Here is a 13,209-nt window from a genome sequence, read left to right as displayed (position 1 = left end):
AGTTTTGTGTTTTACATTTGGATCTATAATACATTTTGAGTTAATTTTTGTATAAGCTATGAATTATACATTGAGGTTCTGTTTTTGCATATGGATGCTAAATTGCTGCAGCCCCATTAGTTGTACTGACTATCCTTACTCCACTGAATTGCCTTACTACCTTTGTAAAGAACCAACTGAATGTATTTGTGTGGGTCTATTTTCTGGGCTCTCTGTTTTGTTCTTTGACCTATGTGCTCATCTTTTTGCCAGTATCACACATTATTATTGTAGCTTTATTGTAGGTATTGAAACCAGTTAGTCTTAGTCTTCCTATTTTGTTCTCTTTCAGAATTGTTTTGGCCAATGTAGTTCCTTTGCCTTTCCATACATATTTTAGAATTGGCTTGTTGATATCTACAAAAAACCTTGCTGTGTTTAATCTGTTGACCAATTTAGGAAGAAGTGACATCTTGACAATATTGAGTCTTCAAACCCATTAATATGATATCTCTCTCTATTCATTTGGCTCTTTGATTTCTTTCAACAATGTTTTGTAATTTTAGCATGAAAATCATGCAAATGTTTGGTGAGATTTGTAGGCATTTTTTGAGTAATATTTAAATGGTATTTTAAAATTTCATATTCCAATTGTTCACTGGAAGTTTTTTTGTAGGTTCTTTTATGCTTTTCTACATAAATACTATCTTCTGTGAACAGAGGCACTTTAATTTCTTTCTTCCCAGTATGTATACATTGTATTTATTTTTATTGCCTTACTGTTTCATCTAGGACTTCCAGTACAGTGTTGGATATGAGTGGTGAGAATAAACAACACTGTCTAGGTTCCTAATATTATTTTACCAAAAGACTGTTTCCCCCTTATTAGGTATACTAGTTGTAGAATTTCTGGAAATACTCTTTATTAGGTTAAAAACTTCCTTTCTTCTCCTAGTTTGATGAAAGTTACTTTTATTATGAATAAAAGTTGAATTCTGTTAACATGGTAAATTATATTGATGAATTTTCAAATTTACAATCAGCCTTGTATTCCTGAAATGAAACCCACTTGGTCTTAATATATTATCCTTTCTAGTATACTGATGAATTTATTTACTAATAAACTAATATTTGTTGAGGACTTTATGTCTAGAGTTCATGAGGGATACTGGCTTATACTTTTTTTGTAATGTCTTATTCTGATTTGTATTAGAGTAATGCTGGTCTAATACAATAAGTTGAAAGGTGTTCCCTCCTGAGACTTCCCTCGTGGTACAGTGGATAAGAATCCGCCTGCCAATGCAGGGGACACGGATTCGATCCCTAGTCTGGGAAGATCCCACATGCCATGAAGCAACTAAGCCTGTGTGCCACAACTACTGAGCCTGTGCTCTAGAGCCCATGAGCCACAGCTACTGAGCCTGCTGGTCTAGAGACCGTGCTCCACAACAAGAGAAGCCACCGCAAGGAGAAGCCCGTGCACCACAACGAAGAGTAGCCCCCACCTTGCCAAAACTAGAGAAAGCCTACGTGCAGCAACCCAATGCAGCCCAAAAAAATAAATAAATAAAATTAAATCTTAAAAAAAAAGAAAAGAAAAGGTGTTCCCTCCTTGCCTCTATTCTGAAAGAAATTATGTAGAATTGATATCATTTCTTCTTAAATGTTTGGTAGAATTTGGCAGTAAAGCTCTCTGCATCTGGAGTTTTTTGGGGGAAGGTTTTAAAACTAGGAATTCAATTTCTTTAATAGATATTTACTATTTAGGTTAACTATTTCTTCTTCAGTGAGTCTGAAAATTCTTTGGTAATTTGTATTTTTCAAAGAATTTACCCATATCATCTAAACTATCAAATCTATTAGAATAGAGTTGTTTGTAGTATTCCCCTTGCCCCCTTTTTTAAGTTGTAGTGTTGTTTTGTTTTTAGATTAGCTGTTATACAATAATTGTTTGTAGTATTATTCTGTAGCTTATCTTCTGTACAATAATCGTTTGCAGTATCTTTTAGTGTCTTTTGGGTTATGTAACCTCTTTCATTCTTAATATTGATAACTTGTGTTCTTCTCTTTTTCTTCAGTAACCTTGGCTAGAAATTTAGCAGTTTTATTGATCTTAAAAAACAGCCTTTGGTTTGATTCCTTTTCTCTACAGTCTTTGTTTTAAGTTTCGTTAATTTCTGCTCCTCATTTTTTTCTTTTCTTCTGGTTCCTTTGGGTTAAGTCTTCTTCCCCTAGTTTCTTAAAGTAAAAGCTTACTGATTTAGGAACTTCGTCTTTTCTAATATAAATGTTTAATGCTATGAATTTCCCCTCTCAACGCTACCCTAGGTGGTCCCTAAAATTCTGATACGCTATATATATATATATATATATTTCAAATTTTCCCTTGAGATTTCCTCTTACACCCATGAGTTATTTAAAAGTATGTTATTTAATTTCTATATGTGGAGATTTTCCTGTTGTCTTCCTGTTATTGATTTTATTATGCTCAAGACTGTAATTTGTATGATTGAAATTTGCTAAGGTTTGTTTTATGGCACAGGATATGGTCTAAATTGCTGAATGTACCAAGTGCCCTTAAGAAGAATGTGTGTTCTGCTATGTGAAGTGAAGTGTTCTATAACTGTCTCTTACATCAGGTTGGTTGAATATTGCTCAGGTCACCTAAACCCCTAACTGATATTTCTGCCTACTTGTTCTATCAATTACTGAGAGAAGAGTGTTGAAGGTTCCAACTACAATTGTGGATTTTTCTCTTCCACCTTTTGGTTGTATCAATTTTTGCTTTATGTATTTTGAAGGTGTGCTGTTAGGCGCATATACATTAAAGATACTTATTTCTTGGAATATGGACTATGTAATATCCTTCTTTATCCTTGATAATATTCCTTATTGTGAAGTCTACATTGCCTGAAATTAATATGGCTACACTAGCTTTCTTTTGGTTAATGTTTGCATGGTATATTTTTTTCCATCCTTTTACCTATGTCTTTATATTTAAAGTGGGGTTCTTATAGACAGTGTACTGTATGATCTTCCTGTTTTAACCAATCTGACATTTTGTCTTTTAACTGATGTTTATGACCACGTTTTCTTGTATAGTTGGATTAAAACTCTACAATCTTGCTAGCTATATTTCATTTGTTCCATCTGTTCTTTATTATTCTCTTTTTCTCCCATTTCTTGGGCTACTGGAGCATATTTTATGTTTCTGTTTTATCTCCTCTATTGACTTATTTATACCTCTTTTTATTTCCTATAGCTGTACTAGGGTTTACAATATACATCTTCAGTTAATTGGAGTTCACCTTCAAATATACACCTCATCATGTGTAAAGACCTACAACAGTATATTTCTAATCCCTCTGCCGTCATTTTATTTTTACATATGCTATAAACACAAAAGTCATTGCCACTATTTTTGCTTTAGAAAGCCAATTATCTTTTGGGGCAAGTAAGAAGAGGGAAAACACCCAGATCTTGGTTTCTAATATCATTCTCCAATAAAAGGAACCAAGGTTCCTCAGAGAAATGCCTGATTCCAGGACTGGGGCATGAAATACACAAGATGAGCCTGGAGCATTCTGTAGTAATCAGAAAATAAAATAGTAACCACCCCTTTCCTCCCTGCCAAAAGAACCCCACAAAGATGAGGGTACATAAAAGAGGCACAGGAACCATTTGAACAGTCCTCAACAGCTAAAGCTGGAACAATTTGAGCAACAGAATAAACTAATATTGGTATTGATAGAATCATATATTAACAGAATTTAGTATTATTATAACCCAAAGTATAAAATAAATGTTCATGAGTCCATATTAATATTCGCTATAAATAAGTGATTAAATAAATGAGAGAGAACAGATAAGTCACCTGTGCAGAAGAACTACAAATAATGTATGTAGATAGTCTGCCCTCAAGGAGGTAGGAGAATAACCCCCACTCCTCCTTAGGTGTGGGCCTTGCACAGTGAATTCCTTCCACAGAGGACAGTATGGGAAGGGGGAAAAGAGTAGCCAGTGAAATACTACACCAGCAAGATGACCAAAGTGACCAACAGTCATGTTGATAGTATGTACCCTTGTTATAATGTGATGAAAACGGCACTTTAGTTCCACAGCCTTCCTCCCCCAAACACATAACACCGGTCTAATCATGAGAAAAACATCAGAAAAAACACAATTTAGGAACATTCTTCAACGTATCTGACCAATACTCAGAACTGTCAAGGTCATTAAAGTAAAGTCTTAGAGAAACTATCACAGCCAAGAAGAGCCTGAAGAGACATGACTACTAAATGCAATGTTGTATTCCTGGATTGGATTCCAGAACAGAAAAAGACATGGGGTTAACAACTAAGGGTATTCTAATAAAGTGTAGACTTTAGTTAATAATAATGTATCAATATGGATTCATCAGTTGTAACAAATGTACCATACTAATGTAAGATGTTAATAGCAGGAAAAATTGGGTGTGCAGCATATGGAAACTTTCTGTACTACCTTTGCAATCTTTGTATAAATTTATAACTGTTCTAAAATTAAAGTTTATCAAATGAAGGACAAAATGAATTTTATTTTATCTTCATTTATTCCATTTCCATTGTTCTTTATTTCTTTGTATAGACCCAAGAGTTTGCTGGTAGCATATTCCTTCTTCCAAAGGAAATCCTTTAACATTTCTTGTAGAGTATGTCTGCTGGCAATAAATTCCCACTATTTATTTTTGAGAATGTCTTTATTTCTCTTTCATTTCTTGAAAGATATTTTTGCTGGGTACAGAATTCTAGGTTGAAAGTTTTTTGGGTTTTGTTTTAATTTCAGCACTTTAGATTACTCCACTGTTTTGTAGCTTGCATAGTTTCTGAAAAGAAGTATGGTATAAATTCTTATCTTCATTCCTCTGTATATTTATGTCTCTTTTCCCTGGATGCCTTTACGATTTTCCTCTTTGTCTTCTGCTTTTAGCAGTCTGAGTGTGTGTGTGTTTGGTGTTGGTTATTATTTCTTCAAACACATTTCTTCTGCTCTGTTCTCTCTCTCTTCTCTTTTTGGAATTCTAGTTATAAACATGTTAAATCATCTGAAAAAGCCCCATAAATATTAGAGGCTTTGTTCTGTTTTTTTTTGTTTTGACTCTTCTCTTTATATTTCAGTTTGGGTAATTCCTACTGACATGAAGACCTGTAGCAGGTCTTTCCTCCTGCTAGGCCTTTAGTGCAGAGTTTGAGTTAATTTAATTAAGAACTGGGCTGGGTTTGAGCTTCACTGTTGCTATGGTTACCCTCCGTGTATCCACCACAGGCCTCAAATCCCTCTGGTGGGAATGGAAGATTGGTTGGCTAGAGGTTTTTTGTTTATTTGTTTTTTCCCCAAAGACTGCTCATTTTCAGTTTTAAGCCTTCCCCTTTGTGCTATGCCTCAGGCTGCAGCCTTCTCAGAAATTCTGTTATGTTCATGACATTGTTCCTGCTCCTCCACCACGGACTGAGTTTTCCTTTTCCATTTCCCCAGATACAATGGGAATTCACCAATACCTAAGGATGACCATTTATGTCATTCATCTCCTCACAGATTAAGACTTCTGTTCCGTAGGAGTGAAAGGGGAAAAGGTCCCAGGCAAAACTTTTTGCCCCTACTGTAGTGGCTGCTCTTCCCCTCTCTTCCCGTTGTACACCACAGAGGAGACTTTTTCAGGATATTCCCAATTTTTTCTGTGAGCACCCAGTGGGGTTCATGGAGAAAAAGCCTGCAAGAGGGCTTAAGACTCTCCCTACATAGCAGTCCCAGGGGTTTTACAGAGTCCTGCCAGTGAACACTTCACCCCCAGCAATTCACCAATCACCCTAGCTTAACTCTTATTATCTGTGCCTTGCCCAGATAAAGTCAGTGCTCCAATGTCCTCTCCCTGCAGTATATGTCTCTCCCTAGAGTCTGGGCCAGATGGTTGCCCTGAAATCTCAGCACTACAATGTGTTCAAGGAAAACTATGAAATTGTTTGTCCAACCATTTTTCAGTGTAAGGCTGGGAGCAAGTTTCCAGTTTTCTGTATCTCCGAATGAAAAAGCACTTTGTTTTTTGACTTAAAGGGTTTTGGTTCTGGCTCTCTTTTGTGCTACCTTGGACCAGTACTAACCTTCCCTTGGTTTCCTTATCTTACCTGCCAAGATCACTGTTTGAGAATCAAATGATACAATGCATATAAAGATGTTTGGGTATCTATAAATCATTATACAATGTAGAATTATTATCTAGAGCCTGATAGCATTACTTTCACTTAGCTAACAATCATATGGCCAGTTTAGCAGCTGCATAGTAGGAGGACCACCTGACACATCACACTGATTGTTAGTAGTCAAACAGTTGCTAAAATCAGACTGGTTTTAAAACTTGCATATATATTCTAACTTTTTTCTATAGAAAGCTAAGTGGGATAGACATATTTTTCTCTTCTTATAAACACAGGATTCAAAAGCAAATGAGGCTGGAACATTGTTAAGGGCTGGGGTGGGCAGACCTGTATTCTTATAAGAATTAAATGGGAAGGTTATTTGAGAAGGAATAAACAAAAATTATGAGAACAACTCATCCAAGTTTTTATGCATTCTTTCCTATTCTACAATAGTTCTCTTTGGTATGTAGAATTTTCTAACAAATAATTTAGTATTTCTCTTACAGAAAAGTATGTGAAAAAATTACTGAAAGTATGCAGAGCACAGAGAAGAAGTACTTAAGTCAGGTTTAATTTATCAAATTGAGGATGAGATCTCTAAGCAAAGATTCCAGTTTGGTAAATTAAAATTAACATAATAACTTCTCCACATTTAGCTATAATTTTAAATAACCATTAGGTAGATTTATTTCCTGATTTTTCATAATCTGATTTCTGTGTATTTAAAATAGACTTGTCTCTTCAAATGCTAATTTCAAATAGAAATACTCATTAGGAAAAGGTCTAGAGTCTATGGAAGTACAGTAAATTGCAAAGGAGAATATACACTATGTATAAAATACATGTTTTAAAGAATGAAATTGAAGAAAGCTTTAACGTACCAGTGGAGGCATCATGCCCTTGCTTGAAGGGGGGATGACAACTCGAAGATCTGGTTTTCGACTGTTCATTCCAAGACTGCCACCACCTGGAGGAGGGGGAGACTTTGTAGGCATAACTTTGCCTAAACTATTTGCACCAGTAGTTCCAATCAAATTTGGAGAAGCTCTTGAATTTACAAATCCATTCCCTGGAAAAAAGAAATACCATTCATTAACATGAAACAAGTCATTAAAATACTCTGGTACAAATATGATGCAAGTTTTCCCCAGTCCCAGTTTCAAGTGAATTTTATTTTTTATTTTATTTATTTATTTTTTTTGCGGTATGCGGGCCTCTCACTTTTGTGGCCTCCCCCGTCGCGGAGCACAGGCTCCGGACGCGCAGGCTCCGGACGCGCAGGCTCAGCGGCCATGGCTCACGGGCCCAGCCGCTCCGCGGCATATGGGATCCTCCCAGACCGGGGCACGAACCCGTATCCCCTGCATCGGCAGGCGGACTCTCAACCACTTGCGCCACCAGGGAGGCCCTCAAGTGAATTTTATAATAAAACTCATGAATATCTAACCATGTCATCTTTGAATATTTTAAAAATAAGCAAAGAGAGTGAAGCAAGTCTGAAATACATATAAAGTTTAAGACTAATGCCACTTGTTTCCAGTCTTACTGCTTGGATCTGCTGACAGAAACTTAAAACACAAAATATGTTTCTAATGGGGCATCTCCAACTGGGGACCAAGATAATGGGGATATATAAGAAGATGCCTGAGACCAGCCTATTCATTCATTCTCATGACAACAAAGGCACTCCTACTAAGTTCTGGGCACAGAACTAGGTATCAGAGCATCTCCTTAACTGAAGCTTATTTAGCACTCAGCTCTAATGCCTTATTTTCACCAAGTACTTCTTCCTTATAGCTCTACCTGTACCTGTTCTGTTCTTTAGCTACCATTAAGGTCTTCTTTAAGTATCTGTTATTTATCTGACTTCAATCAACTAATTCCTACTTTTTAACTTTCCCTAAAGAATTGTCTATCTTTCTTAGAGAGGAAATAAGGAAAAAGATACAGTGTGGTATAGGTTCTACTGTATATACACAGTACTTTTGGGAACCAGTTGAGATAGAAAATTAATGTAAGGGATCATCCCTATTTTCATGGATACTGCAGTCATTCTAGTCCTCCTCATGTGTAGCCATGTGGTTTGGGTGGGGCTGACTCCACTTCAATCCCCCTTGCCGCAGACTGGCTTGTTGATGGGCATTTGACTTAGGCCCAAGCCAATGAGTATAAGGCATTCTCCCTCACCACAGTGATCAGAACCTAGGTAAAGCAGTTGCTATATGGTAGTGAGAAAGGCTCCTTGCTGCATTCCTCAAAATGTGACTGGGGAGGCATTTTATTCTCAAGCCATTTTGAGACTCAGAAGAAAGTCAGAATGAGAAAAAAGCTGACAGAGAAAGGAGAACTGAAAATAAATGAAGTAAAAGCCCTACCATGCTTATCGTCTATACCACTTCTGGCTCTTTTCAGTTACATATAAGTTAGTAAATACCCTATACTATTTAAGCCTAATTAAGGTAGTTTTCTGTCAGTTGCAACTGATAGTATCCTATTACTATTCATCAGCTTACAGTTCAATGGTGGAGATAATGTCATAAATCAAAAACAAAGTAAAGTAACAATATACGGGAACATAAATGTTCGTTTATAAAATAGAGGCTACATATACTATTTTGATTTCTAAGTAAATCTTAAATAAAGCAGGTGAGAACAGAAAACGTTAACTAAATGATATATTTTAAAAATATTTTGTGAAAATTTAATTACTAAATTTAAGATGTAGTGTTAACTGCCCATAGAAAATACAGCATAGGTCACTCTACTATTCCATATTTTAAAAATAATCATCAGCTTTATAATAACCAAAACATAAAAAATTAAGTTTACCATGTTTATGGTATACTTTTAGCAACAGAGACTTAATTCCATGAATGCTTTACTATTATTCTATTTTGAATAGTGCTTAGTACCTAACTCTACTCTATTACAGTATATAGATGTTAATTTAAGGGCACCGAATAAAAGAAAACTTTGTTGGCTTAAGAATTCCACTCCTAGTGTTTATTACAAGCTGACCAAAAACAAAATATTCAGAATAGTGAACTACAAGTTCCTGGAGGGCTGAAGAGGCCTCTTGAATTCTCTGGGTGTGACTCAGCATTCACACATCAATAATAGCAACCATCTAAAATCAGACAACACAAAACTACCTTTACAACACAAAACTACCTAATTTAGAATTAAACTTTTAAATGTCTATTAGGTGTAGAGCACTATGCAGTGAGGAGGTTATAGGAAGGGATTAAAAAAAAAACCTACATGGTCTTCAAGCAGCTTTTCACCTAGTTAGCAAGAACAGGCATACACCAGAGAGACATGAAGATGTCAAAATTATACTTAAGATATGGGCAACACAATGAAATGTAACCACAAAAAATTTACAAGGAAATAGAAAGCAAAGCACTGATACAGGCATGTGGGCTTTTAATTAGGGAAGACTTTGTGGGATCAACTATTTAAGCAGTCTGAAAAGGCAAAAGATAATAAAGGCAGGCATTATGAATAAATGTGAGAAAAATACACTAAAGTATGAATGAACAAAGTGTGACTAAGGAATGGTGGGGCAGATAAGCACAGAGTCCATGGCTTCAGCAACTGTCACAAGGAAAGGGCACTTGTATTTATTCTGTTCTTTTCCTTCCAGTATAAAGCAAAAAAGACAACTTTAGAATCCTCCAAAAAGGACTTCCCTGGTGGCGCAGCGGTTAGGAATCTGCCTGCCAATGCAGGGGACATGGGTCCGAGCCCTGGTCCAGGAAGATCCCACATGCCGCGGAGCAACTAAGCCCAAGCGCCACAACTACTGAGCCTGTGCTCTACAGCCCATGAGCCACAAATAGTGAGCCCATGTGCCACAACTACTGAAGCCCGTGTGCCTAGAGCCTGTGCTCTGCAACAAGAGAAGCCACTGCAAGGAGAAGCCCATGCACCGCAACGAAGAGTAGCCCCCGCTCACCGCAACTAGAGAAAGCCCACGTGCAGCAACGAAGACCCAATGCAGCCAAAAATAAATAAATTTTTTTAAAAAAGAATTCTCCAGACACCAGATATTACAAATATATATACATGTCTGTGTTAAATATATGCAGGGACTAACCAAAACTGAATATCTGCTGTGTGCTTAACACTGGCCTAAAACCTTCCTAAAATCTCACCCTGAGAAGACTATTCTAAGAAGTGAAATGTAGTACAATGAGTACTGCAATGAGTTCATGACAAAAACCAATTATGTACTGCACATATTTTTCAGTTTAAGAGCTTTTGTACTGGGCTATCAGATCATTTTAATTCTATGAAAGTTTCTTGAATGGAAGAGAAATATTTAAACCCACTAAAATCCACATAGTGTTTGGCAGTTTATAACATTCTCAGGAACAGAATATATAACGAATAGGCTCAATTGATGAATAGATATGTAAATTCTAAAATTAAAAAATATAACTAGAAAGAGATTAAGTTCTTGAAGTTCTGCTGAAGGAAATGAATGCTTCAGTATATTTGCTTATATTAGAGTTTGAAAAGATATGTTATTTAGGTGAATTATTTATATGAGAAACTAAAAATTAATGTTTTGCTAATGTGATATAATCAACTTTGTTGGATCCTAACCAGAACATTTTCAAGGGACAAAGAAAACAGAGAAGTGAGGTGCGTACTGGCCTGTATCTCTTCAGCACTTGTCATTCAAAATGTTGAGATTCCAGATGATCAGTGCTTCTTTCCCCCTCCAAGTTACTCTCACCCAATTCCTCTTGCTTTCTCCAAAACTTTTACCAAGTGACCTACCATTTTTAATTCATTATGTGATTTAATTTTGTTGTGGGGACTGATACTTCAGTTAACCTTATGAGGTTATTTCCTGCATTCTGCTTCCATTATCTTGAAGGGGTATGTATTAAATCTGGGCTGAATCTCTTTTCCACACTCCAGAAAGCAATTTCCTGCACTCTGTTAAGCATCAGAAAGCAGTGCTGTTAAAAAAACAAGCTCTGCACTAGGCTATCCCCTGTGGAGCAGAGCTCATCCATGAATTGGGCAGAGGTAGCTGCTAAGCAAGTCATCTGGATATAAAATGCTCATCAAATAATTTTATACAAAAACCTGAAGGTTTAACAGAAACCAGTAGAATGTAAGTACAAATTAAAAGTGCTTCTCTTAAATAATGGCATGAATGTGTGTTCTTAATTTCTCTGATAATATATAGAAGATTCTTATTTACTTGATTTGCACCCAAATCTGAAGGATAAAGCAGTATTTCCTCTCAAATACATTATAAGATGATGCAAAGGTGTAATTTAGAAAAACGCATTATCAAGAAGCACTAATGTGCTTTTCCCATGTGGAATCTACGATGCTTTTCAGCTAGACGTGGTACCATAGTAACCCATGAGAATCAAATTACAAGAATGAAAGGGGACCTAAATGCACGATATTTCTGAGTATAAAGTCAGAGTCTGCGGCAGACGATTACAGGATGATGTAAGAGTTTGGTAACTTGCCAGATTGAAACAAGATAATCTTATGTGCACCATTTGTTATTTTGTGGAGTGTAGTGATATACTGCCTAATGTGTGCCTTCTTACCTCCTGTTCATTTTTTATGACAAAAATGAAGATATTGTTGGGATAGACTTTTGAGGTATATACTTTAAGGATATAACTCATCTTGTCACAGAGTACAAATTTAGGAATAAAGTACTGAATCTAAATGAATAAACCCAATTTAATGGGACTTTTGTTAAAATGTGTTTTCAAGCTTTATGATAACTTATGCCCTGACACAAATGTGACAAAAATGCTTTCAAGCAAACTGCATACTAATGCTTCCAGAAACTTGACAAAGCTGATCTTAATTATGGTCCTACAGCTCTAAGGCAAGTCATTCAATTATACCAATCTGGCTTCTATTTCAGAATATCGTATCATCTGAAATACTGCACTGAAGCAGCTGGAAAGCACTCCCATGTTCTTAATACTACTCTTTTAGGGCTATTACTATGCATCTATTTGAGAAGTTGAACTGACATACAAAGGATTTTGAAAATCTCAAAAGATTCTGAAAAATTCATCCAAAGCAAGGTTCAAGAATTAATTTTATCATATTTGACAATTTTTTCATAAAATCTGACAAACTTTCAGCTGATTATTCAATAAACAGGTAAATAAATAAAAATATACTTTAAAAGTCTATAAAATTATGTCATTTGTACAAAGAAGTGAATGAGGTTTCTAAAATTTAAAAAGACCATGGGTTTTAAAATCACTGATGACATATTTACTTGACTCAGTGGAAATTCCTATATGATGAACAACATGGATTCTGTCCATTAGAAACTTATGATCTAAAACAATCATGAGATCCTGGTTCTTCTGTATTCCCCCTCAATCCTTCCTACGTACACAGCCCCAAAGAGGCTACGGGTCTCCTTCTCTTTCAGAGACTTCATGTATCCCCATGGCTTCAACCACTGCCTCAGTATGACTCTTAAATCTGTAGTTCTGCTTTGTGTCTCCTAATTTCCAGTCCACATGCAACTATCTGGTGGGCACTGTTCCCCAGATATGCTGCTGTCATTTCAAACTCAACCTGTTTTAAACACCTGTACTACTGTCATCCTCCATCACTTCCATCCCCACTTTCACAAAGCTATCAAGCTTTGCTATTCTTTCTTTATAATGCCTTTCTCCTTACCCATCTCTTCTTTTTAACTGCCACTGCCTCTGCTATAACGCAAATCCTTATTACCTTCACTCAACCCATATCAACTCCAAGAGCTTGTTGAGCTCTTTCTAGTCCAGTGTATTTTTTTTTCTTTCTCAACATGTTTTTAAAAAAGTTAAACTGCTGGATTTGGGCAATTTTACATTATGCTTGATCTTTGAAAAGAGGCCCAAAGTTAAAAAGAGTTCCCAAAGTCATCTGAATTACAGTATTATCTGAGTATTAAATGTAAATTCTCAGTAGAGAAATTTACCTAGTAAACCATAAGCAATAAGCAGATTGCCTCCATGAAAGATATATACAATTTACAATACATACAAAACTAGCAGGTTTT

General features: G+C 36.0%; 1 protein-coding gene across 5 annotated transcripts in view; it reads right to left on the bottom strand.

The window, feature by feature from the left end:
- The window catches only part of MEF2A (myocyte enhancer factor 2A), a 172,112-nt gene that overhangs the window by 22,613 nt on the left and 136,290 nt on the right, over positions 1-13,209 (bottom strand). For all 5 annotated transcript variants that reach the window (XM_060096904.1, XM_060096908.1, XM_060096906.1 and 2 more), the window contains one exon: positions 7,034-7,221. In XM_060096904.1, the coding sequence (XP_059952887.1) occupies positions 7,034-7,221 (188 nt within the window). The remainder of the gene's footprint in view (positions 1-7,033; positions 7,222-13,209) is intronic.

Source organism: Mesoplodon densirostris, chromosome 4 (genome assembly GCF_025265405.1).
Source record: "Mesoplodon densirostris isolate mMesDen1 chromosome 4, mMesDen1 primary haplotype, whole genome shotgun sequence".
NCBI lineage: Eukaryota > Metazoa > Chordata > Mammalia > Artiodactyla > Ziphiidae > Mesoplodon > Mesoplodon densirostris.
Note: the sequence above shows the minus strand (reverse complement) of the source record. Positions and strands in the feature narration are given on the sequence as shown.